General features: G+C 40.6%; 2 protein-coding genes across 4 annotated transcripts in view; one reads left to right on the top strand and one right to left on the bottom strand.

Moving 5' to 3' along the window:
* On the bottom strand, window positions 1-8,913 carry TRMT6 (tRNA methyltransferase 6 homolog (S. cerevisiae); the record flags this gene model as incomplete). Its single annotated transcript, XM_006870419.1, has 11 exons — window positions 8,786-8,913; window positions 6,916-7,043; window positions 5,266-5,375; window positions 4,706-4,797; window positions 4,532-4,615; window positions 4,144-4,268; window positions 2,693-3,051; window positions 2,225-2,310; window positions 1,493-1,595; window positions 1,305-1,391; window positions 1-93 (listed from the first exon to the last, which is right to left on the bottom strand). Coding segments are annotated over exons 1-11 (1,395 nt in total), but the record flags the coding sequence as incomplete, so codon positions are not given.
* A 4,243-nt stretch (window positions 8,914-13,156) lies between these two features.
* MCM8 (minichromosome maintenance complex component 8) overlaps window positions 13,157-27,449 on the top strand; it is a 55,781-nt gene continuing 41,488 nt past the window's right edge. For all 3 annotated transcript variants that reach the window (XM_006870404.1, XM_006870405.1, XM_006870406.1), the window contains exons 1-7: window positions 13,157-13,304; window positions 13,556-13,639; window positions 15,910-15,992; window positions 16,333-16,482; window positions 17,494-17,597; window positions 19,785-19,983; window positions 23,238-23,323. In XM_006870404.1, the coding sequence (XP_006870466.1) occupies window positions 13,157-13,304; window positions 13,556-13,639; window positions 15,910-15,992; window positions 16,333-16,482; window positions 17,494-17,597; window positions 19,785-19,983; window positions 23,238-23,323 (854 nt within the window). The remainder of the gene's footprint in view (window positions 13,305-13,555; window positions 13,640-15,909; window positions 15,993-16,332; window positions 16,483-17,493; window positions 17,598-19,784; window positions 19,984-23,237; window positions 23,324-27,449) is intronic.

Raw genomic sequence — 27,449 nt, 5'->3', positions numbered from 1 at the left:
CTTGAGGTTGTCCATGACAACAGTGAAGCCTGAGAGAATGTAGCCCCCACCTCCACTCATCAGCAGTTTGGGATGACTTCGATCTGGCAAAACCTAATCAAGACAAAAAGATATTCACGTACCCACAGGCAGACAAAGCACATGCTAACACCACACATGCCAAAACTGGAGTTTAGACGACATAGAGTCTCTTGAGCACTTAAAATGGATCTACTCCTAATGAATTCATTGCATTACATGACAGTAAAGATAAGACAGAGAAGTAGTGGAGAAAGTTAACTGGCGTGATTTTCTTTTGAAAAAAATAAATAAACAAGCTTTTACACCTGAAGTTAAATCAGGAAGAGTAAGGGTAAGTCAGGGGTTTCTGCAGTGCTTCAGGTCTGTCTCAGCATTTCCCCACTTGGCTCCAGGAAGATTCATGGCCACAGAAGGAGCTTGGGTCTATGGACAAGTATTGCTGGTGGACGTATACTCAAAGAGTGTTCATTCCACATTACCCTGTTAATTCTGACAAGAATTATTCTCTCCTGTTGCCACAATAAAGTAAGAAGACCTTCATGAAGGGAGTACCTGCCAAGGTTCTAGAGAACCCTTACTCCAGTACGGTCACTGAGAGGTACAGCAATCACCCTTCACAATGGGACTGGTCACAGGGAGGGCAGGTAACAGAAAGTCTCCAGAACTTCTGGGATCTGCCACAGCATTCATACCAAGGGAGCCCATGGGTACCAGGACTGGATCATCTGACTGACACATAGCTCTGATAATGGGCAATCTTTGCTCTGGGGTTCTACCTAGAGCACAGGCCTCTGCACCATGGTCTGAGGGCTCCTCACTCTACTCCCATGAACATTCCAAGGCAGTTCTTCCAAGAAATCCCTTACACTTCTAATTCCATCTTGGCATACACCTCCCAGAGGGCCTGAACTAACATACAGTCCATGAGTAACTCCTGAAAACTTTCCACAAAGATTTTCCAACAGAGAGGGAAAGGCTACTTTGTCCACCTGGGGATTTTGCTATTGTTAATTACTCCCTCCACAGTAAGACTAGAGCCTTGGCAAAATATGAACAACTGTTTGCATTTTAACTGCCTCTGGGATGAAGCAAGAGAATAATACCCTTTGTCATAATAAATGAAGAAAACAAAAAAGGTCAGGAATATTTTGAGTTACAGGCATGGGTCAGCCTTGTCTCTGTAGACAGAAGCAGGGGTGCCTCTATTTCAACGGTTCCAGTTTACTACAAGGAGCCTGGGAGCTAGGCGAGCTGCCCCTGGGACTAGTGATAAGAACACATACCTGGTAATTTCGGAGCCAGGTTTCAGAAAGCCTGAGGTTAATAACCCCTCCTCTCTCCCGCAGTTTTGTGTAGCATTCCAAAAGTGGCTGAAGACAAAAACAGTTCAGTTAAGAATTGTTTCTTGAGCAGTAGTCTGAAAATCAAGAATCATATGTAAAAATTCCCACCCAGTGCCTTTCAGGATTACCTCCTTATACTGACAGTAGACCACAAATGGCCTGGAAGGGGCCACAAAGTCCAGCAAAGACATCAGCAGCGGAATGGGATGGAAACGACTTGCTACAATTAAACTGAAGGGGAAATGGTAAACAAATTATTTCTTTGCTTCTCCAAAGTGAAGAACAGGTTTTTAAAGGCATTTTTAAAAAATCAAGCGTTTACGTGCATACCTCCCACAAAGAAGACATTTAGATAGAACATTCTAGAAATTCAAACTAGAAAAAATCCCACAAAAACTGTTTCTTTCTAGGAGATACAGACTGGATGAGAAATTGTCCTGGTGCTTGGCAACTCTAACTAGGTAGCATTTTTCATAAAAACAAAAAAACAAAATTTAAGCTGGAAAAAATAAAATCAACACTTATATGTAACAGTTAGACAGATATCTGAATCTACTTCTTATGAGGTTGTTCATTAGCCCCTCAGACAGTTATCATAGCATTTTGAATACCCACTATTTGCACCTACACTTCTGTATGGAATATATCACTATTAGAGATAGTTAAAATTTCTTTTGACATTCTTAAATCATCTGTTTTCCACTTACACCAGACCCGGCCTTCTTTCTTTAAAAACCCAAGATAGAATTCTAATCTGTTTCCACCTTCCATTAGATTAGGAACAGACACACGGGAAGAAAGAACACTGTTTGAGGAGGAACCCACAAGCACCCAGAAACCTGCAGTTTTCATCAACGCACCCATCTGCGTTTCTTTCACTCAGTAGAGCAGCTGCCTCTAAATGTCTTTTCCTCTGCTCTTCTTGTCTCCTTTGCTTTTCCTGAATCTTTAAAAAGAAAAACAAGAAACCAATGTACTATTCCATACTATTTTTATGGAAATGCTGGTCAAACATTTCAACAATATTTATCCACTTGGACTAAAACAGAAAGAGGTTGTTTATAAGGCAGCTGAGACAAAAAGCCTAAGTATCTGAAGGTCATTACTAAGTTACCTATATAGTGCTTCCGTGTCCTAAAGCGCCATTCCAAATATTAATACACAGACACATACACAAAAATATACAGGCATTCTCCCTATCTTCCCACATTACTTATCTTAGGGGATGACACCCCAAGGCCAAGGCAAATGCCATTTCTTAAAGGGAGTAGCTAAGGACCTTTGGAAATGGGAAGAGGGCAGATACCAGGGACTCCTGATATTCTTACATAATCCTTTTTGCTTCCTTTCTCTTTCGGTTCTTTACATTCTGCATCTTCAGGAACAATTTCCATTGTTTCTTGTTCTTCTGGGAGAGTGCTCTCTGGGACTTCCACCGTGTTGTCTTCATTTTCCTGTTCAGAAGTCTGTTTTTCCTCAACTATGCCATTACTTTCTTCAACTGAGGCACTGTCTTTTGGCTCTAAAGACAACATCTCGGATGAAAATGTCCCATTTAGAAGACTGTCCACTTTGTTAAGGGGGAATTCATAAAGACCATTGAGGAAAGATTTGGGAAATCCAAAACTTGCTGTTGCTGCTCGAACAGGTCCACCTCCAGGATACAGCTGAATAATGGAGCCAAAACCTTAACAAAGAAAAGAAACAGACATCTGCATGGTGGAGGCGACTCTAGAGCTCAACACTCAGCCAGTCCTTCACAGAAGAAAACTGTAGGTCTGTCTACTTTGTTCGGAGGCTGAAGGATAATACAGCTCCTCAGGGTGTGTGTGTGGAATCTGTAAGTATCTTCAGTGGAGCTATTGTATTACCAAACTGGTAAGCAGTTTGCCTTAATACTCCTCATTTATCAACATGGTTATTTTCCAAAGACAAAGTTATTATGCAAAAACTGTCAAGTGAAAATGGAGGGTGACTACATCATCACATAACTACCAAATTACATCATTAGAAATCTGCCAAATTTCAGCATTACATAGCCACCAAATTACATCCTTACACGACTGCCAAACCGCTAAAAATCACGGCCAAGTCAACATAGAACCTTAACCATCATAGCCGGTATTACTCTTGCTTCATACCTCAGTATCTGTTAATTGCCAGATATAAGTCATTAATGTGCAAAACAGTCAGGATAGTTTACTATGGTCATATATGCAAAATGACAGATAACACGATAGCTGGTGAGGAGCCAGCATATTGTAAGAACTGACCATGCTAATCTTCTGTGGGGTCACAGAGAGAGCAGGCAACCCCTTAAAACATGTCCTTAGTATTCTTTCTGTCTAATCCCCTCAATTCAGGAGACTCCTCGTGAGGCACTGTAGGGTAGGCATTGGACTGTACCAAAAGGTTGGTAGTTCTAACCCACCAGCAGTTCCTTGGAAACCCTATAAAGGGTCACTATGAGTCGGATTCGACTTGATGGCACTTGACAACAACAAGCTATCGTGGAGATTCCTGAAATCACTGTCGTGGAAAGCCCAGACAGTTACAGGTTCAGGATCATTTGCATGGTTACTGAAGTTGGAGAGCATAACCACCCACAGGAAGTATGGAGTATGCAGGAAGATCCTAGGGCCTGGAGCTGTGCAGCCTCACCTAGTCATTGCACTAACCCTACAGCTACTCTACACCACTTTTCATGAGCTCACATTTTTTGGACCCCTCTATTACATTACAGTGAGGCTTTACTAAACTGGAAAACATTAAATCTCACCTCCCATTCGTTCCATCATTGCACCCAGCACCAAACCGGCACATGTCTCCATTACAATCATTTTATTGCCAGCGCGGATATTACCCAACGTCAACATCTGGGCTAGTGTATCGTATCTCATGTGGCTAAGAAATATAAAAACAATTCATTCATTTTTAGCTATAGGAAACCTTATTATTTCAGTCTTCATTTTTAATGTTTTGCTTTTTTTGCTTTACAAACATTGTGGTGATAATATTATTGATGGCTTTGGAGGCAACAATAAAAGGGCTCAATTGATCAGGGAGGACACTTCATGCAGGTGAGCAAGGTTTTCATTTTCTTTAAAATCATGACTTTCTTAAAGCTGTATTTCTCCCAATTGTACTTTTGAAAGGAAATGACATACTTGATTTTTCCAGGTTCTCTTGCATAATACATCACAGAGAGAATACGGGTGGAAGGCTTCACTACAGTAACAACGGCTTCATACCTGGGGGAAGACACCAATAGAAAACAAAAATACTGGTTAAAAAAAATCTCTGGGGGTGGTTTTCATCCTCTTCAAACAAAAACTACTTACTTCTTTTTCTTCTTTTTAATATATTTGTCTTGAGAAAATTCTGTCTTGTCTCGGAATGTTGTACTATTTTCAATTAACTGCTGAACTATTTCCTACAAGAAAAGAAGCAGATTTTCTGAAGCTACTTACACACAACAAATAACTTCAGAGGTTTTGACCCCAGAATGTATGCAGAGGTCTGATTCTTAACACCCCTTTCTACACATGTCCAGTTAGAGGACCTCCGTATTTTTATATTCTACCTAGAATTTTTGTAAAACCAAGGTAAAAGAACAGAAATATACGGTGAAAGGGGAAGAGAGGAAAATAAAACTGTCGTCCCCAGCAAAGCTCTGACGTACACAAAGTTATTAAATTCTCTATGACTGCCAATAATAGTCATGCCTTTCACACATATTCCAGCAAGAAACAAAAGCTTTGACATACTTAATTGCACGGTTTATTCTCAGTGCCGACTTTTACAGAAGCATAACATTATTTTTATATTTACCTTAAGTAAATTCTCCTTTAAAAACCAAGCGATTTCTCAATACATAAACAAAAAATTCTTTGTATATTACCTCTCCTTTAATGCCTTTGTCCTTCAAAGCTTTTATATCATCTTGAGTAAGTTTCTGAGATTTCCCATCATCGATTATATTTCGATTATCAATGCCCGCTTCTTTAGTCTCTGAGGAAGGAAATTGCTCTATGACCTGTACAATCTGTAGTTATTTTATAATCTCCTAAATTGATATCCACACACAGCCCTTCAGCCACATCAATGTGGCCTCCCAGTACCACCGCTCCCAGCCAGTCCACTACCCTTTCTTGCTATTACTACTCTAACTCTACTCATTTGCCATGTTCCCACACTTGTCTTCCCTTACCATATACCAGAGCACTCTTTATTTACATGCAAAATGGCTCATCTGCCCCATTCTGAAAGCCACACCGTGGATTACCAAAGCAATGAGAATATATTCCAAACCCAATCTATAAGCTGTATAGGGTCTGGCTCCTGTCGACCTTTCCTGGCCTCTACTGATCCCTCAGGAGCTCTGGTAGTGTAGTGGTTACAAGTTGGGCTGCTAATCTCAAGGTCAGTAATTTTAAACTACCAGCAGCTCCACGGGAGAAAGATGAGGCGTTCTGCTCTCGTAATGATTTACAGCCTTGGAAACCTTATGCAGGGTTACTGTGAGTCGGAATTGACTCCATGGCACATAACCACCGTCCACCACCACTGATCCCTAGGTTCCAGCCACACTTGTTCCCTGAATTCACTAAGCAAGGTCTCACTGTGGCGCTTTGGTACTTGCTGCTCCCACTGCCTGGAACATCCTCCAGACAGATGTGGGAGTACCTGGAGCCTTTTCCTCCTCCAGGACTGAGCTCGTCATCTCAGCAGTCTCTCACCCAGTCAGGAGCCAGCACACTCACTTATTTCATGATATTCAGCATGGCTCACCCTTGACATTATCCTCCTTCTTATAGACCTGCTTATTTTCAGTCTTCCCTACTGGTTAGCAGATTTTATAAAACTCTCTACTTTATCAACTGCTATAATTCCAGTACCTAATCATACCTGGCACTTATCTGGTATGTAATAAAAATTTGAATGTTAATGAATATATGACATATAGACCGAAACGTTAATAGTGCTTTAATTAAAAGTAACAGCTATAATTTTGGGGTCCTTACACACACCAGGCACTGGTAAGAACCTCTTAACCAGGTGTTGTACAACTTGCTACAACTCAGGGATTAAATCATTTATGGCCCCATTTTACACATGAGGCTGTAAGGCTCAGGGAAAGCAAATAACTTACTCAAGTTCACAAACAAGTAATGAAGCAGAACTTAAACCCAGGCAGATGGGAGTTAAAGCCAGACCTCTTAATTTCTACACTATATGCTAACTATCTTGCCATTGTTATTTAACATCTGGACACTGAAGGGGCTCTCTAAACTGCTCTTGTGATGAAGCAGCAAAAAGGACTCAGGACTAAATGCCTGGCTCAGAGTCAGAGAGCCGGCTAATGGTGTGCTGGAGCCCGATGCCTGGTCTGTCAATGCTAAAGATAGTAATTGCTCAAGCTATAGTTCTTAGATGATGGGTGTAAACTTCCTTTAGGTTATCCCAAATGAGCACTCTAGAATAGATGCAGTGACATGCTTCGGATTAGTCAGTTCAAGAGCATCTATTTCATATGCCTAGAGTAGCGCACCTGAAGTAGGCTCTTCCTTCTTCTTCTTGGGCTGAAGACTTCCTCCATTGGTCACTTCAAAGGTGGTTCCGTAACTATGGCCAATGACATTATCCAGATAGAACCACTGTTTTTCAAAAGTTACTTTTCTGGAGAAGAAAAAGTAACCAATCTCATTTGCGTTCTTTATAGAAAAGACATGCTCACTCTAATGTTTGCTTTGTTTTTTTTCAAAACTAGATTCCACAAAAGATGAACAGCATTATTTCTGAACACAGAATGGCATGCAAACTAGAGAACTGGGTTGAGGTACAGGCATAAAATTAATAAATGAGCTGTAAAACACTGAATTTGGGGGAAAGGCACAATGATAGGAAACCTTCCTCTTCCGATCCTAATCTGAATGATTGGACATGATGCCCAAACCCACAGGTTGTGTGATTTCCTGAACAGAGGCCAGGGTCACCAATGTTACCAGCCCATTGGACACACCTAGGGACATTCCTTGCAATGTACACAAGGAAATCTCAAAATGGAATCATCAGTGAGATGAAAAAGATTTAACAAATTCACCAGTCTAACTGGCCATTTTACTGGGGGAAAAAAATTAGCAAAAAAGCAAAGTCTATCCACACACAAACAGTACTGACAATCTACACATTTGGAAACAATGCCTAACACTGGCTATGCTACATTGAGGACCAGTTGCCTTTACAGAGTTCCCATTAGGCAGATTTTAAAATCTTACCACAATTTATGAGGGAAATCCCATAAAAACAAAAAGCCTCCCTTTTAAAAGAAGAAAACAACATCTGCTGAATGTCAACCAAGGGTTAACAGTGTGTGCTTGGTGCATTTCATCCTTTTCATTGAATGCTGACAGTAATCCTGGGGCATAGCCTTTTCTGGATGAGCTGTCAGAGCAGAGCATCAGTTTTACATTTAACACTTCATACTTTGTTTCATCTCAATGATTGCAAGCCCATCCAGGTACCGCCAGTTATCCCACTTCCTCCCTGGGATTTGTTTCCATTCAACCTTCTTTTCTAACCCTTCTGAGTTTTGTTCTTAGGTAAGTGCTGCCTTTTTGTTCTTGAATGGTGGACCATTCAATGCACTTCGGTTGCATACTTCACTAGTGTTGTTGTCCCCTATATACCACTGAGCCATGAGAGTGAGTTAAATTCCAGACCTAAAAGATGATCAAGGGCTAAAGTCTCAGTTTTCTCCAGATCAGTAAACCTGGCCTTTTTAACAGAACAGTCAGTAGTGGTAGCTGGGAAATTGCTTAACTTTTGTTGATCTTGCACCCTTTGGTATAATGAGGGAATTAAACAAATTCCACACTCTATGGAAAGTTATCGCCTATCTTATTCTGTGCAGACAGGTGTTCCTCTTAGGGTTGAGGCATGAAGCTGGAAAACCAAAGTCAAGAAGGAAAAAAAAAACCGTTGAGGTCAGTTCACTTGTGGGTCTGGAAAATCCTGCTGACTGATTGGAGAAGAGGTGGGTCTAAGGGAAAAAAACGAAGCGGAGGCAATTCTAAGGCAGGAGAGGGCAGTCTGTGAGAAGATCCCAAGGACCTAGGATAAGAGTCCCAGGGGAGAACATCGGAGGGATTCTGGAGAAGGCACTATGTGAACAGACGCAGAGGTATGCCGAAAGCAGGGGGCCAGGTAAGAGACCCTGGAGAGCGGTGTGGTCGCACGTAATGGCCGTGGATGACATGCTGGGGGGTGAGAGGAGTCCTCTTGGAAAGAACTGAAAGTAGAAAACGAGGCACGAGGGATGGAGGCATAGACAGCTAAAATTGGGATCCTGGTGTGAGAGATCTATAGGGAGACCTGGAGAAAAAAGGTCATCTCTTAGATGGGGTCGGAAGATCACTTACTTTCTCCGCTGGACCTGCACCGCTTTAAACACATCTTCTCGTTTCAGCACCACAAAGTCGCCGTCACGGATGCGGTGGTCTCCAGGCTGCGGAGACCGCAGATCTGGCTGTTCCCCTGAGCCTTCCATGGCTCTCCGTCTGCTCCTCTACTCCGCGGGGTCCCTCCAGCTCTCCCGGTTCCGCTGTTGCCTCGGCCACTAACCGCACCTGCCACAACTCCGCGGAACCTGAAGCCCTCCGACCGGCACCGCCCCCACGTGCTGGGGCTGCTTCCGCTTTCCGGCTCTGGCCGCCGACCGCTTCCGGGAGCCGCACGGCCGCCGCCTGGTCGAAAGCCTTGATTGGCTGCACTCCTTGCAGCCCCTCCCTTCTCGTGGCTTCCTTGGATGGAAGTTGCGTCACAGAAGCGCCTAAAAAGAACTTGAAGAAAAATTGGGTTTCAAGTTGTGGCGCGGTTGCGGTGACCTGCAGGTGCTACACCTGCTAGAAGGCCTTCGCGGTTGCGGCGGAAGAAGGCTCCCGGGCCGCTCCGCCAGATAGCACCTGGCTCCCGCTGGATCGTGAGAGAGCCGAGTCTGAGGAGAACCGCCGGACTGGGGCCGGAGTGGCCTGAATACCTTGGACCTCAGACATCGGAGTCTTTTCAGCCCCGTCGTGTTTCTCGCCGGGAGGAAGGGAGAGCTGACCCGGGCCAGGCGCCTCAGTGCGTACCCAGGAGCCGGCCAAGCCGTGAGCTAGGGGAGCTTTGGGCTCCCTATTTCTTGCAAGTAAGGATTTCTCCCCAGGAGACATAAATAAAGTAGGTTATTTTAAACGAAGTACAGCAATTTGATGGGTGATTTCTCTTTTCATTCTCCAGTTCGACCCCTTGCATTCGCGTTGAAATATTAGTAGTTGTTAAGTGCCGTCGAGTCGGTTCCGACCCATAGAGATCCTGTGTAAGGTTTCCGAGGAGTGGATGGTGATCTTGAACTGCCAGCCTTCAGGTTCAAACCGGCTTTGTAGTCCTGTACATAAAGTTTTCCAGGAACGGCTGGTGGGTTTGAAACACCGATACTGAGTTTCAAACCACCTTGCGGTCCACTGCTGTCTCATACAGCGCCACCCTAGAGGTAAAACTGCTCCTTAGGGATTCTGAAACTAAATATTTGTGGGAGCAGACAGCCACATCTTTCTCCTACAGAGCAACTTGTGGGTTTGAACTGCCAACTTTGTTAGTAACCCAGCACTTAACTCACAGTGTCACCAAAGTGCCTTATTTTTATCTTTAGGATATAGTTTTTTTAAAAACCCAATTTTTGTAAGTCACTCATATTTCCATTTTTAATGCCATTTAGTGGGGTAGCAATGTTCCTTTGAATTTAATAAAAGTGAATAATATCCCTGTGTACAAATAGAAAAGCAAATGGAGAAGAAAACAGATTGGATTTTATAGTATATTAGCACATATATGCTTCAAAAACTTGTATGTCAATAATTTTGCTAAAAGCTGCAAAGAACTCATCACTAATCCAAGAAGTTCCCTTGCTTCTGATTTTTTTGTTGTTGAGTGCCGTTGAGTCATTTCACAACTCATAGGGACCCTGTTTAGGGTTTCCATGGAGCAGTTAGCTGGTGAGTTTAAAACATCAACCTTGTGTTTAGCACTCCAATGCTTATTACCAGAGTGCCACACCAGGATATTTTTTTAAGATAGCTGTAAATCCTCAGGAAAGTTGACATCTTTCCCACTTTGGCACCTGCTGAAGAGAAAGAAAGAATCATCATTATAATTCTTACAAAAGTGGATATGACACGGCAGGAATGGCTGGCTGTAAGAAGTTGTAATGATGTATCGCTAGTGTTTTATTGGTTGGGATTCTGTTTAGCCTGTACTGCCTTAGATTTCAAAGCACTGCCAGCAAATTTTCTTGAGTTAATTACCTGCCATATTTTCATTGTTAGCATGAGTGTTTCTTAAAAACAAGTACACTGTTAATTAACTTTTTTCCATTCGTGTCTAAACAAAACTATCAAAATGTGACACTATTGTTGCTCCAAATATTCTCTATATGGGTCGGGACCAACTCAACAGCACTTCACAACAACAACAACGTATCTGTACACTACTGAAGGCAGTGTTTCCATCTCTCTAACCCTTCCCTGAAGAAGTCTGTGCTCTTTGATTTGTTGGTTTGTTGTTGTTAAGTGCCATTGAGTCGGTTCTGACTCATGTTGTTGTTAGATACCATCGAGTCGGTACCAACACATAGCGACCTTATGCACAGCAGAACAAAATACTGCCTGATCCTGGGCCAGCCTCACTACTGTTGCCATGCTTGAGACCATCGCTGCTGCCGCTTGGCCAATCCATCTTATTGGGGGTCTTCCTCTTTTTTCTTACCCTCCACCTTACCAAACATGATATCCTTCTCCAGAGACTGGTCCCACCTGACAAGATGTTCAGAGTATGAGAGATGAAGTTTGGCCATCTTGGCCTCCAAGGAGCACTGTGGCTGCACTTCTTCCAAAACGGATCTATATTTTGGCAGCCCATGGCACTTTCAATATTCTCCTTCAACACCATAACTCAAAGGCGTCAATTCTTCTATGGTCTTCCTTATTCACTCACTGTCCAGCTTTTGCATAGCAACCCTATATAGGGTTTCCAAGGAGAAGCTGATGGGTGTGAACCGCCAACCTTGCAGTTAGCAGTCCAGTACTTATCCTGTAGCGCCACACCAGGGCTCCATCAAAATGGCCATTTTGGCATTCTTGAGGGATTCAAAATCATCTTCCTTTTCAATGTTCTTTGAGTTTAGGGAACAAAAAGAAGTCTGAAGGGGCAAGAGCAGGACCATAGGGTGGATGGGGTAAGATTACCCAATGAATTTCTAGAATAACCTTTGCTTCCCTTGAAGAATGAGCAGCTGCACTGTCAGGATGTAAATTCCTTGGTGCAAATTTCCTGGCTTTTTTCTCACTGGTGCAGTTTTTCCATTAAAATTTCTTCCTAATAAGGCCACGTGATTGTCCTATGCCCTTAGAGAAAAGTCCCCAAAACACAGTTGCCATAACCTGATAACGTAGTGGTTACAAATCAGGCTGCAAACCACAAGGTAAGCAGTTCGAAACTACCAGCTGTTCCGCAGGAGTAAGATGAGGCTTTCCGCTCCTGTAAAGATTTGCAGCCTCAGAAACCCTGTACAGGGTCGCTATGAGTCGTAACTGACTCCACAGCACATAACCACCACAACCACCAATGAAACTTGGGCCAAGGTCAGCAGTTCAAACCCACTAGCTACTCTGTGGAAGAAAGTTGATTGAGGCTGTCCACTCCCCTAAAGATTTATAATCTCAGAACTCCTATGGAGCAGTTCTACTCTGTCCTGTAGGGTCATTCTGAGTTGGAATTGACCCCTAATGTAGGTTTGGTTTTAGTTTAATGAGACTTAACAAGAGAAACTTGTTTGCAGCCATCCACTGATGTTTAAACACGTTTTTCTTGGAATAAACTTGTGCATGTTTAAACAGGAATCCTAGTAAAAATATTTTGACTTTCCATTTAGCTCGACAGTAACCTATGTATTCCTAAAAGTAAATCCAAACACATTGCCATTTAGTGATTCTGACACATAGTGATCCTGTATGCAGGGTTTTGGAGGCTGTAAATCTATACAGGAGTAGAAAGCCATTTCTTTCTCTCTTGTGGTAGGTTTGGCCTGCTGACCTTGTGGTTAGAAGTCCATTGCTTATCTTACAGTGCCACTAGGGCTCTATACATTATGTTGGTGTTAAGTGCCATCGAGTCGGTTCCTACTTACAGCGACCCTGTATAGGGTTTCTGAGGAGTGACTGCTGAGCTTGAGCCACTGATCTTGCAGTTCAAACCGACCTTGAATTTAAGTGTTTATTCTGTGGCATCACACCTGCCTTTAAAAAAAGATGGGATTATATAAAAAGCTGAAGAGTAGGGTTTGTACCATAATGTACTAAGTTGTAAGCTTATTTGCTAATATCAACTTGTTGTTACATGCTGTCGAGTCAGTTCTATCTCATAAAGATCCTGTATAGGGTTACCGAAGAGCACCTGGTAGGTGTGAATTACTGTACTTGTGGTTTGTAGTCCAGTGCTGACCCTACAGCACCACACCAGGAGTCCATTCATTTCCTCTTGTTTACTACGTTAATACATTTTTAGTGGGACTCGCTGTGGGTTAATGCGCTGAACAGCAAAGTTGGTTTGATCTACAAGGTTAGCAGTTCAAGCTCACCAGCCACTTCTCTGAAACTGTATACAGGGTCGCTATGGGTCGGAACCTTAACCACAACAAAACAATATCCCCTACAGTTTTGGTGAAGACTTCTCTAATCTCTTCCTTTTACATAGAAATGAGTGGAGAATATAGAGGCAGAGGATTTGGAAGAGGAAGATTTCAAAGCTGGAAAAGAGGAAAAGGTGGTGGGAACTATTCAGGAAAGTGGAGAGCAAGACAACATGGAGCTCACCTGACTAAAGCCACGGAGAAGCATACTCCAGGTAGGTGAGGCCATAGGTTGTTCAGGTTTGTGTCTCTTTGTCAAGGAAACCATTTATGCCTATTACACAGGCAGTTTAATGCAGATTTCAGTTTCTTTTATTAGTACTTAGATAATATTTGAATGTCAATATCTAAAATTCTGACTGAAATCTCTAATTCAGATAGTCTGTAAATATCTTGGTGAAAGGAGAAGCAACCTGGAAGAATTGTGCTCTATTTCTACTAATCTTGTATTTGACTTCTTTTTCAGAACACACCCCACAGTCTTTGTTACTTCAGTCAACTTTGGATCAGTTCATACCATATAAAGGCTGGAAGCTTTATTTCTCAGAAGGTAGAGCTAAAAGTTTGGAAAAAGAGCTTGAATTGTTTTTTCTTGTCTGTTGGATGCTAACATATTACGATACTTCTTTAATCTTAATTCACATGTTCTCTAGAGCATTTTCTGCCCCCCCTGCAGTTATGGGGTTTATTAAGGAAGTTACAATTTGGGGTCAGAAATGTTCAGGGCAAAGTTTTTCCCAGTCAGCTGCTGATAAATGCCCACAGGACACACTACTCAATCATGACCCTCTGCCTAAAGTCATTCAGTTCTAGCTCCATGGGTCAGTAAATCTAGTAGCGTTCCCACTTAAGTGTCTAGAGATACCCCACCCTACAAGTAAGCTTCCTGCCCAAAGTTACTCAACTTTACTTGTAGAGCAGTATTTTTAGCTTGTGTTTCAATCAGGAAAATAGAAACCACACTAGGTGTTTCAGAAGGAGGACTTCGTACAGGGAATTGGATATACAATGGAAGACCCACAGAGCAAAAAGGAAACACTGTAGTAACCCTCCAGACAATCATAACTATAGGAAGCAGTTACCATTCCTATTTTTGTGAGGGATCAAACAAGTTCTGAGGTTACCGGAACTTAGATATTCAAAACTGGGGCTGCAGCATAGCTGTTGTTGAGACTGCTTGGACTACTGAGAGGAATGAAGCTGGTTACTGCTGGTACCTCTGATGGGGCATGGCGTGGGTGATACTGGGAGGTGGGTACTGGAACTGTAGCTGTCCTTTGCAGCTGGAGAGACACTAAAAGGAATTAGAAACAACAATAAATTCCCTCTTCGTTGCTAACTTCCAATCTGTCAAAAGTGCATCACATTGGTAGAATCTAAAAGGAGACTGGGAAATGCACTGTGCAGAGCTTATTCATAGCATCAAAGAACAGAAAATAGGAAGGTGTACTTAGAACTGACAGACACAGGTTTGCATGGAAACACAGTTTGTTAAGGAATCTCTCTTTTATAATTAAGTTTACCAGCTTGTTTCATACATCAATGTACACAGATTTTGGGAATCTATTTTCTTTGCTATTATAATACCTGGAGTCCTGGTGAGGTGCTGTGGGGTTAATGCACTAGACTGTAAAGCTGTTTGAACTGCAAGGTTGGCAGTTCAAGCTCACCAGCAGCTCCTTGGAAACCCTATACAATTGGGCCATTATTGGGTCGCTATGCGTCAGAACTGACTCGACGGCACTTCCAACAACAATATTATAATACTTATATATGCTTATTTTGTCTCTTACAAGATAGGGATTTTTGTTTTGCTTTGCCTTTTAATCTGTGTGTTTTTCATATTAGACTACTGCTTGAGTGCAAGGAACATGGCGTATACCAGTCAGTCAGTATTCATGTTGTGAATGAATAAAGTATTTTAGAAGTGGTTTCTGTATTGAGAGTCTGTTTTTTTCTGTTAAATAGACTTAGTGTTTCACTGGTGATCTTTAGATGCTTTAGGATGCATTAGCCAATTCCTGACATTCCTCTAGCAGTTAGTCTAAACACTATAAATGTACTTTGGACTGGTCCTAAAAATTGAGTCCAAGAGATGTCTTAGACTTGGCCAACTGTATCTCAAAGCTACTTGTACTGCTTCTCTATGGGAGCCCAACTCTAAGATGTGATACAGCTTTATTGTGTAAACTACAGCTTTACAATTTTTGCATCATGGTGGGCTGTTAGTATGTTTTTCACCCGATAACATGAAGATTTGACAAGTGGCATTTTGGGCTGCTAGAATTTATTTTACAGGGACTGATTGTCCTCAGCTCTGTTCAGTGTAAGAGTTTATTTAGCTAATGTGTGTGGTTTTAATGTTATATAATTTTTGGTTGAAACTTTATCATGTAAGCTATTTGAATTAATATATACTATTTGGTGTCAATGAGCCCTGGTGTGGCACTGTAGAATAAGCACTGGACTGGACCACAAGATCAGCAGTTCAAACCCACCAGCCGCTCTTGGAAACCCTATACAGGATCTCTATGAGTCAGAAGTGACTCAACAGATTAAGTATCAGTGATACAATATAAAGATTCCTAAATATTGGCACTTTTAGAAAGAGACACATTTCGTGCTCGCATTTCTGATTATGCAAATCTAAACTTGTTTTAGAATCTTAAGTATACATTCTACACCAGTTCTTTTCTAAATGTAGTTGGAATACAAAACAAAACAGAAAAATTCATCTACCACGTATATAATGTTTCTTCTGTCTCGTGAAAAATGTTTGTTTTTTTCAAGATAGCACTAATGCCATATTTGTTGGATTAGTTTACAGTGATAGCTCTCCTTTTATTGAGAAGATTCAAGCATTTGAAAAGTTTTTCACAAGACACATTGATTTATATGATAAGGTAAGACACAACAGTTACTAGCCCGCCTTTGTGTCATGCTGTTGAACAGTATAGTTGAGGTGTTAATGATTATGGTCATAGACCCTGGAGTCAGACTCCCTTGGCTCACATACCATGTCTGCTGTTTTCCTATAAAGCAGACTTTGGTGAATAGTTCATTGTGCCTCCGTTTCTTCATTTGTTAGCTGGAGCTAATAGTATTAATGCTTACTTCATAGAATTCTTAAGAGGTATAAGTTAACGCATATAATGTTCTATGCTTTTTACAGTGTGTAATGGAACATTTACTGATGATAATTACTGAAAAAACTGATCATTTCCATGCCTTAATATTTTACAGGATGAGATAGAAAGAAAGGGAAGTATTTTGGTGGATTTTAAAGAACTGACAAAAGATGATGAGATCACTAATTTGGTACCAAATATAGCTAGTGAGCTAAGGGATACACCGGAGAAAACCTTGGCTTGCATGGGTCTGGCAATACATCAGGTAAATATTTACATTTTGCAGACTTTGTCAGAAATTTAATGGAAGATTTCACAGTATCATTACGGTCTATAAAAGATACACTGCTATTACCAACAGATGTTGGCTATAGCTGAGGTGACTATCCTGTCCTAAAAGATACAGTGTGTTCTATATACAATAACCTGCATAAATACAGGCATTCCCTGGAATACGAACAAGATCCTTTTCTAAGTGTTTTTTTTAAGTTGAATTTGTAGGTAAATTGAAACAGGTACATATGGTTCTTATTTAACCTTGGTGGTGGTGGTGGTTATGTGCCGTGGAGTCAGTCCCAACTCATATCAGGCCTGTAGAGGGTTTCTGTGGCTATAAATTTTTATGGTGTGTATCTTTCTCCTGTGTACAACAGACTGAAACACTGCCTGGTCCTGCACCATTCTTACAATTGTTGCTGTATTTGAGCCCACTGCTGCAGCTGCTGTGTCAGCTCAGCTCAGTGAAGGTCTTCTTTGCTGACCCTCTACTTTACCAAACATGATGTCCTTTTCCAGGGACTGTTTTCTTTTGTTCGAAGTGAGAGAAAGTTTTACTGTCTTTGTTTCTAGGGAACATTCTGGCTGTATATCCAAGACAGATTTGTTCAGTAAGTGCTCTTGAGTTGGTTCCAACTCAGCGGCCCTGTTGCTGACCTTGAGGTTGAGTGTTGTTATGAATAAACCTACTCTATGGCACTTAACATCTTTTAACAGCAACAGAGGAGTTCTGGAGTCCTGGTGTAGTGCTATAGGATAAGTACTAGACTGCTAACTGCAAGATCAGCATTCAAAACCAGCCAGCCACTCCTAATAAACCCTATACAGGCTCAGTGTGAGTTGGAACTGACTCGATGGCACTTAACAGCAACATTAGGAGTTCATTTTATATTCATTTCTGAGGTGTTTATATTCATAACTTTCATATTCAATATAAAAAGTCTACTTGAAGAGTATAATTTTGTTTTCCAACTTTTGAATAATTGTCTTTCTTGTTTAGATATTAACAAAGGACCTTGAAAGGCATGCAGCTGAATTACAAGCCCACGAAGGCTTGCCCAGTGATGGGGAGACAATGGTAAACGTGCCGCACATTCATGCAAGGTGAGGATTTTGCCGATATTAAAGTATTATTCAGAGACGAAGCCTGTCTTTAGCCTTCACTTCCATCAGGTTGTGTGTGTGCATTTGTAGACAATGCAGCTATTCATCAAATTGCAAATACACACACGAGAAGTCTAAAGGTAATCCTGAGAATTTAAATCTATCACTGTAAGAATAAGTAAAAACCCACCTACCTTATCTGTGGAAAAAATATTTGCTATTGAGAAAATTTTAAGGAGCTCTGGTAGCATAGTGGTTACAAGTCGGGCTGTGAACTTCAAGGTCAGCAGTTCTAAACTACCAGTTGTTCCACAGGAAAAAGATGAGGCTGTCTGCACCTGTAAAGATTTACAGGCTCAGAAACCCTGTACAGGGTCGCTATGAATTGGAACCGACTCTACAGCGCATAATAGTAATAACATTGAGAAAATTTTAGCTTTTTTTTTTTCAAACGGGTAAAATTTATCGGTGTCATTTTTATGAGAAAAACACATGAGACCTGAAAGACATCTTCCAGGAGCCTGTGATTGGTGTTGGGTGTGCTTCAGCATTTTCCCACCTCCAAATTGGATCTAGAACTCTGTTAGGATCACTCAGGCATACTAATGAATTCATTAAGGGTCCAAGCTGCAGTCCAAGAGCAATTAACAGACTACCCCAGGAACTGCTATTCATTCAGTGCTCAGTAAATGAGATTGGTGAACTTACTGTTACCTGTGACTTTGTTTTTTTTTCAAGTTTTCTTTCTAATTAGTTGATGTGGAAAGAGCATGTGATACAACCAGTGTGGTGGAGTGCTTGGGTTATCCTGTTTACAATAAATCACCAGAATCAAAAAAAAAATAGTATTATTTAGGTTATGGCACTGAAGATTGGTTAAGAATGAAAAGTCTCATTTTGTAAAGCAAAGGAAATCAGGAAGGGTATGAGTGCCCTTACTATCATTGATAATTTACTAAAGTGAACCATGATAACAAGAAGACTTTTCTGCTCCACTAAGTTGATGTCCCAACTTGTTAATGGATATAAACAACAGTTTTGGATGTTTACTTACCAAGACTGCAGTGTAAATTTAATAATTCATATAGTTTGTTAACTGGTGTGATTAGATTCTGTTAAAATTAGTTTCTACGAGGCACAAGGAACAAATGAAATTATAGAAATCATTTTGGTTTTTTTTTTTACTTCATCCTTATTTTTATATTTTATTTATTTATTATATAGTGATCTTTATTTAAGTCTCTGCTGCCAACTTAGTGCTTTCCACCAATTCAGGAGCAGAAAGTTTCACAGACTTCGCAATGTTTTTTAGGTGCTGTCTTTGTGGGACCCTTAGCAGTAGCCATTGCTATCTTTTTAGCTGCCTGCTTAGCCTTCTTTGTATCCTTGATTGCCTTACTAGCCTGTTCTCATTGAGCCTTTCTAATATCAGGTTTCTGATTCCTCTGGGCCCTTATATCAGCAAGAGATACACCAGCAACAAATCTCTGGAATTTGACAACACTGCGGGTTCCTTCAAATTTCTTCTGATTGTGCCATTTTGTCCTTTTTTTTTTTTCATTTTGTCCTTTTGTAGAGAACAGTCCAGTATACCTGTTGAGGGTTCCTCTTGAGAAAGTAAAATTGGGAAACTTTCCATCGGTCCTGGAATAGCTCCTCCTGTGTCTGGGGTAGATCTTGTACCCACTGAAGCTACACAGCTTGATATCCTGTAATGAAAAGGGAAGGCCTTTTAGGGGAGGGTGACAAGGGTGGCAAGGAGACAGTACTGTATTTGAGAATGAGCAGATCCTGTCTTCAGTGTATTTTGAAATTTTAAATTCTTGCTAGGAGAAGTGAATACAGCGATCATCAGAGTTTTGTTTTACCTCTCTGATATTTGTTGAAGATGTTTCATAACAGTTCTTTAAAAACAAGCTAGGTGCCCAGACATTTTTGAATCTATAAACTTTCCTTTTGGCAGTTTATTTCCCTTTTTCCATGGAGAACAGCTGGTGGGACAAGAAGTAAAGAGTGAATTTAGCAATTTTTATTTTAAAAAATAATTGAATTTTTATGAGACACAAAGGTGATGTGGTTTAAGTAGTCCTTAGTGTTCCTAAAAGGAACTTGTAAAAATACAGATAGCCCTAACTTTCTATTTATTGTAAATTAATCAATAAATGCATTCCTGTTTTTTGTTTTTAGGGTGTACAACTATGAGCCCTTGACACAGCTAAAGAATGTTCGAGCAAACTTCTATGGAAAGTACATTGCGCTAAGAGGAACAGTGGTTCGAGTCAGTAATATAAAGCCTCTTTGTACCAAGATGGCTTTTCTGTGTGCTGCATGTGGAGAAATTCAGAGTTTTTCTCTGACAGATGGAAAATATAATCTTCCCACAAAGGTAATCCATTCTTTAACTACTTCTTTATTTGCCCTAGTAAAGAAAGCAAATCAGTTTACAGAAGATAGTTCTTAATGTTTCCGAACACAGATTGTTTTTATTTTTTCAGTTTTTAAATGGCAAAATACTTTAGGATATAGAAAATACATGCATACAGATTGAGTGAGTGGATACATTATTTTTAAATTGCCAGCTGTGTTCCAGTTATTATTATTTTTTTAAAGATATAAAAAATAACAGCAATAACAGCAAAGATCAAAAAAGTAGAGGACAATAAATGCTAGCAGGGATGTGGAGAGACTGGGACGCTCCTGCATTGCTGGTGGGATTGCAAAAGGGTCCAGCTTCTCTGGAAAGCAATGTGACGCTTCCTCAGAAGGTTGGAAATAGAAATACTTTATGATCCAGCAATTCCTTTACTTGGTGTTTACCCAAAAGAAATGCAAGCTATAACATGAGTAGATATATGCACACCACTGTTCATAGCAGCACTATTTACAATAGCAAAAAGATGGAGACAGCCTAAGTGCCCGTCAACTGAAGAATGGATAAATAAACTGGTACATACACACAATGGAATATTACACTAGGAAGCTGCAAGCCACCACATAACATGGATGAACCTTGAGGACATTATGTTGAGTAAAATCAGTCACAAAAGGAGAAATACTGCATAGGACCACTACTGTAAAAGACTAAGTAAATGAACCCATACTAAAAGGGGAAGGGGATTCTTTTCTGGTTACTGGGATGTGGGGGATGGGGTGAGGGGAGGGAGGGGAAGGTGGAGCACAGGGTAGGAAATAGACACAGCATAGTTTGGGTACTAGGGAGGGGGGCAATACACAAAAAGGGGGAGGGGAATGGAAGAAAAAAGCAGACGGGAAAACAATTAGGCAGGTTAGCATGAGCTAAGCGAGACAGAGGTAAATAATGATGTATGCACAAGCTTGGAACAACAGGGCTCTGGTATACAGGGATTTGAGACATAGTTGGAATGGGGAAAAGAGGGGAAATAATGTTAAGATGCTTGGCTGTCTTTTGAATCTTGGTTTCCCTGGTATACCATTATAAAATAGACACTGGAGGGAGAGAGAAAGGAGTAGCCAGAAATATCACCATAGAAAGCTTGTAAGTCCATCTTCTACCTATAAATGATTGGAATACCTAAAATGGGGCTACAACGTGCCCAGTGAAGGAGGCTTCCTGCAGAGCCTCTGCATTACATAAGACCATAGGTGGAATCCTGAACAGCATCCAGAATCTTCTGAGGTGGGAAATTTCCACTTGAAAGGTCAAGCAGACCAGCCTGGAGTGGCTAGAAGAATAGAAGATACGTTTTTTTTTTAAAAAATGTTTTATTGTGAATTATGTGATAGTTTACATGGGAGAACATTAGTTTTACATTCATCCTATCGTATATCGTTTCATTGCCATGGTTATAATACCCTCCATGCATCATCAGCCAGCCAAAGGGTATACACTACAAGCCTGCCCCCTGGTTGTCAGCACACAGCCCCTCTCCCTCTCTGTGTCTAAAGTTCCCAGATGCTCCATATCTCCACGTCATCGTCTCTGCCTCTATCTCAGGCATCACTGCTTCTCTGGGTAGGGTCCCGCTCTCCACTCTTCTCCCTTGATGGTCCCAGGGACCTCTGCTCCTAAACTGAAAAGTTAATCACTCCCCTCCATGCTACAAAACATCTACCTTTACATTTCCAACCCTCACAAGCAGTCCTGATAACAATTATTCACTATTGTATCACAAGAGACCCATTTGTATTTCATTTCATCAGCCCCACCTAGACAGATTAGATACTACTCAGTGGAGATTCTACCTTCCTTCACGCCTTCATATTGTTAAGTACCAAGGAGTTGGTTCCGACTCATAGTGACTCTGCACACACACACACATATATAATATATATATGCATATCTATGTTCATATCAACACTATTCGCATAGTAAAAAGATGGAGATAATCTAAATGGCCATCAACAGAAGAATGGTACACATACAATGGAGTATTATGCAACACTGAAGTGTAAGGATGAATCTACAAAATACCTCACGACATGGATGAACTTGGAGAATATGCTGAATGAAATAAGTCAATCACAAAAGGGCAAATATTGTATGAGACCACTATTGTAAAAAGTTAAGAAAGGATTTTCATGCTAAATCAAACATTTTTTAATAGTTCCCAAAGAGTCGGGGGAGGGGTGGATTATACATGGGCTAAAAGGTAGACACATGTTAACATGGGTGACAGGGAAGGCAATATACAATAAGAGTGCAGGCAGAGGAAAGATGAAGGTAGCAGGGTACTCAGGGATGAGTGTAAGAGTTAAAGGAAACAGTTAATTACTGTTAACTGATGGTCCATGGAGAGGATTGTAATCACTGTAAATGAAGCAAAGTATATGATTTACTGAATTTAAACTTTGCTGGTTGCTGGGATGGGGATGGAGGGGAAGGTGGAACACAGGGCAGGGAATAGACACAGGATAGTTTGGTGCTGGGGAGGGGGGCATTATATAAGAAGGGAGAGGGGAATGGAAGAACAAAGCAGATGGGAGAACAATTAGGCAGGTTTGCATGGGCTAAGTGGGACAGAGGTATGCTTCTAGCCGCTCTAGGCTGGTCTGCTCGTCCTGTCAATGGAAATTTCCCATCTTCAAGTATTGGTCCAGATTTTGTTTGCAATTGTCCACATTCACACCTGCACAGCAGTTACCTTAAACAGCAAGTGCTGATATGACAGTGTAGTCAACAGAAGTTGTAATATAACCAGCTGTGGATAATTTTTATTCATCCTTGCATTAAGGAGTGACAGACTGTGCCAAAGTAATCTAGAGGGAATAGCTGAGGATTGAGTAGAGTCAGGAAAGGCTTTTGAAAAGAGGAAGGTTGCAACTGGGTACGTGGACTTGATGAGAGTGGACACTCAAGGATCGGTAGACTGCATGGGCACAAAGAAAAGAGTAAGTGCTTGGTATGAGAGCCAAGTGAGGAGTCTCCCCTAACCCACAGCTGAAAAAGTAAGAGCAATAAAATAGGAACCAGGTAGTAAAGTGTCTGAGAAGCTCGTGATACCGAATCCTTGAAGAAGGGAATAGAAAGCCACCACAACTCATAGTATATTTTACCATCTGCCATCCTGAAGCCAGTGTTTTAAAACAATAATAAATGATGCAGTATATCTTGACTTGTCTTGAGATGTGATTAATCTATATGAGTTCATCTTGTTGCAGTGTCCCGTGCCTACATGTCGAGGGAAGTCTTTCACTGCTCTCCGCAGTTCTCCTCTCACAGTTACGATGGACTGGCAGTCGATCAAGTAAGCAACCAACTGAAATAAATTTAAGGCAGGGTGTCTGTCTCTATCATATTGCCAAACAAATCTATAATTTTACTGGCTATGGTTTTTATCTGAAAAGAGTGAGAAAATATATAATAGGTTTATTTGATGAAGAGTTTCTGTGGAGAAATGATGATTGTCATTATAATAATTTAATCTCTTTCAGATTCTAGAAAAGAATTTGATGTCTAGGAATTATGTTCTACTAAGAAGTTGCTGTAGTTAACTGCCTTAGAGGCAGTTCCATCAGTTTCGACTCATAGTTACTCTTTGGAAGTTCTTTACAGGGTTTCCAAGGAGCGATTGCTGGGTTTGAACATCAGACCTTATCGTAGTTAGCAGTCCAGTGCTATCATAGTTAGCGTACAGTGCCACCCCTGGACTCCCCTGAGAAGTAGTTCATTTTATATCTCAATTATGTGATTCACTGAACTGGAAATTGACTGTAGTGAAAGCTATATTCATTCATTCCATAATGATGGCAATAATGTTTTGAACTTCTGAAGTAAAGAATCCTGTGGCCATGTTTCATTTCATGTTCTCACTATGTCACTAGTGATGAAGCATGTAAAAAAAAAAAGGCTTTGTAAGTCCAGATAGGGATGTGTGTGTGTGTGTGTTTAAAAGAAAGAAAAACCTGGCTGAAACAGCAGGTGATCCTAAAGAACTATGACCTCAGGGGTGAGGGTGGAGTGGGGGGGAAGTAAGATGACGCCATGGCTACCAAGTGCTTTTATTTCACCTCCCTTCTGCCCTGTAAAACCATTTCACCTCCCTTTTGCTGTGTAAAAACCAATAGGATAGCAAAAGAATTACGGTACATTTGTACATTTTCCTAAGATCTTTTCAAACATTCCATTTCATTTATACAGAATCACTAACAAGTTTGTGACTTTGTCTTCATTTTATCCATTCTGCTCTTTATTTCTCTTCACTGGTTCATTTAATCCACTTGCACTCAGTGTAATTATTAATAGATATGAATTGATGATCATTTTTCTGTGTGTCTTTTTGTAATGATGCTGGATTCTTTGTTCACCTAATTTTCTATACTGAGTTCATTTTGTTTGTGGGTTTTCTTATTCATTTTCATTTATGTGTGTTTCTGTTTACTAAGTCTTTCTAGTTTATTTTGATGTGCATGTATATTATTTTTCTTTGCGGTTACCCTGTAATTTATTAATTTTTCCCCCACTTAAAGCAGTCTGTCTTATCTTGAAATCTGTTTGATTTCCTTGCCAATTTGAAAGTTCTGTATTTACACTATTCCCACTTTTTGCTTTGGAGTTGTCATAGTGATACATTGATATTTCTGGTTCCGTAGTAGCGTAGTGGTTATGAATCGGGCTGCTGATCTCACAGTCAGCAGTTCTAAACTACCAGCTGTTCCATGGGAGAAAGATGAGACTTTCTGCTTCCGTAAAGATTTACAGCCTCAGAAACCCTGTACAGGGTCACTATGAGTCAGAACTGACTCTACGGCACATAACAGTTTTTAGTCTTGTAGGTTTGCTTTACTTTAAATACTTCCATGTTTGGATTGAGTTCTGGGTGCTATTGTCATGAACGGTAATCTCAGATTGTCACCTGCTGTTATTGGTTCTCAGTCCAAAGAACACCCTTTAGCATTTATTGTAAAGTTGGTGTGGGCATTACAAATTCCTTTCATTTCTGTTTATTGGGAAATGTCCTAGTTTTGCCATAGTATTTGAGGGACAGCTTTGCTGGGTATTTGATTTTTGGTTGGCAATCTCAGAGTTTTGTATATGTCATTCTGTTGACTTCTGCCCTGCATGATTTCTTCTAAGAAATCAAAGCTTCATCTTATAGGTTCTCCTTTTTGTGTAACTTTTCATTTTTCCTGTGCTACTCTCAGAATTTTTTCTTTGTCTTTGATTTTGGAAAGTTTGATTATGTCTTGGTGATATTTTCTCTGTGCTTGTCTCTTTTGTTCTGGAATTCTGATATCACCTGTAAGTTGTTCCTCTTCATGGTGTTCCACATAACTCTTAGGCTTTTTTTTGGACTTTTTTCATTCTTTTTTCTGATTGTTTTTCTGGCATACTAGTATTGAGAGATTTATCTTCAAGTTCACTAATTCAGGCTTCCATTGCTTAGAATCTGCTCCTTTGCCCTTTCAATGTATTGTCCATTTCTGAGATCTTTGTATTAATCTTCTGGATTTCTAATTGAAGGTTTTGTATTATTTGAAAATTTGCATTTATTTTGTCTGTTTGTTCTAGTAGTGTTTAACTGAATTCTTCTATAGTTTTTATTGTGTTTCCTTGTTTTCCTCAGTCTAACAATCCTCTGAAGGTACCTAATTGTCATTCTTTTTTATTCTTTTTGTTAGTTCTATTACCCTTTTTTACTCAGAAATGTCTTCTGGCTCTGTATCTGGGTTATTTGTTTGATCCATTCTCTCATTTCTTCATGTGAGCTAAAATTGTCTCTGGTGCAGTTGTTGGACCAGGAACGGAGAAATCTCTGGGGGGCTCCTGCAATTCAAGGACCTCATAAGGTGATTGTGGAAGGGATGTGACAGCAGAGTTCATGGTCTTAGATAGAGTTCCTGTTGGCTTGCTGTTTTGTTTAGGGCACTCAACCAGAAGTAGTTCATAGGGGCCCTTGATGGAGCTAGTTTCAGTGTCTGTTGGGACCACAGGGAAGCTGGGAGCAGGGTGACTGGTTAAATGTTGGTCTTGTGGATCTGAGGGTTTTGTAGATTTGGGTGGAGCCCACCTACATCCAGGCACCAAGATGGCACACCAAAGCGACGCAGCTGGCCCCCATATCCGGCTGGCGTGGTTCCCAATTGTGTGTCTCTGAACTCCCAAAGAGTAGGTGCCACACTTGGAGTGGATGAGGGTGGGAGCTGGCAACACCAAGGGAGCATAGGGAAAAAGAAGAAATTGCACCTTTTCTGTTGCTCACGTGAATGCCAGTCCTCCCTCCACTGCTAAAGCTGCTCACAAGATGGTTGAGCTGTGTCTGGCCAGCTGTTCACCTGTCAGTCTCCCTCTCTCACCATCACTATTCGGCCTCTCCTCCCAGCAAGCACTCCATCCACCTCTCTAACCTTTCTTCTGAAGTTCAGGGTGCCATAATTTTCCTCTGTGTCTCTTTTATTTTGTCTCTCCTACCTTTGTTGTAGAAGGCCAATATAGTGTGTCTCTCTAGTCCACCATCTTGCTGGAAGTCCTGGCTTTTACTCTGTTTTGTAAAAGAGGAAATAAGTAAGACTTGAATGTGATCCATATGCCTTGTGAGTGGTGGACCCTGGTTTCTACCCCAGGTTGTGGGACTTTTCACCACTGAAGAAGGTGAAGGGGTGGGGAGGCAGCTCAGAGGTGTTGTTAAGGTTCATAGTAGGACATATACAGAGATGGTCCAGGGTGATTTCATATACGTAAACAGCATCCCTTCCCGCCAGTGAAAATAGCAGATGAGGAAACTGAATTATTTTCCTTGGATTTGGGTGATGATCTCCTGATATGAGGAAATCAAACTTGAAAAGTAATTTTAAACCAAAGATTTTTTATATCTTTTTTTTTTTTAATCTTTTGACATAAAGTGATGCTCAAACTTATTTTAATTGAGCTAGTTATAATAAAACCTTGTCCATATGCAATTACTTACTTAATTGTTTTCTTCTATGGCTAAAGTAACTTTTCGCTGTATAGAAGACGGATCCCCCTCCTGTCGTAACATAAATTTTTTTTTTTTTTTTTTTGCCCCTGAGGCTGAAAGTATATTTTCACTGTGTTAATAACAAAAATTTATAAACAGTTTATATGTTTATATGAAGAGGAACGATTATAATCCCTGGTACAATGGATTATTGTGTAGTGACTAAAGATAATGTTACAGGAGGATATTTAAAAATGAAATTTAAAAAAATTTACAATGTTATTTAGTTAAAAAAAAAAAAATTGGTTACAGAATGTTATCTGATTTACAGTCCTGAATTTTATACAGTCCTGGTTTTGTTTTTATTTTTTCACCTTCTGTATGCATATTATTTTATTTTATCATTATTTTTTAAGTTTTGTGAATTGAGTGAAAGTTTACAAGGCAGATCATCAGTTTTACATTCAACAAATCA

This window comes from Chrysochloris asiatica, unplaced genomic scaffold, assembly GCF_000296735.1.
Source record: "Chrysochloris asiatica unplaced genomic scaffold, ChrAsi1.0 scaffold00141, whole genome shotgun sequence".
Classification (NCBI taxonomy): Eukaryota; Metazoa; Chordata; class Mammalia; order Afrosoricida; family Chrysochloridae; genus Chrysochloris; species Chrysochloris asiatica.
This window is presented reverse-complemented; position numbering and strand designations above follow the sequence as displayed.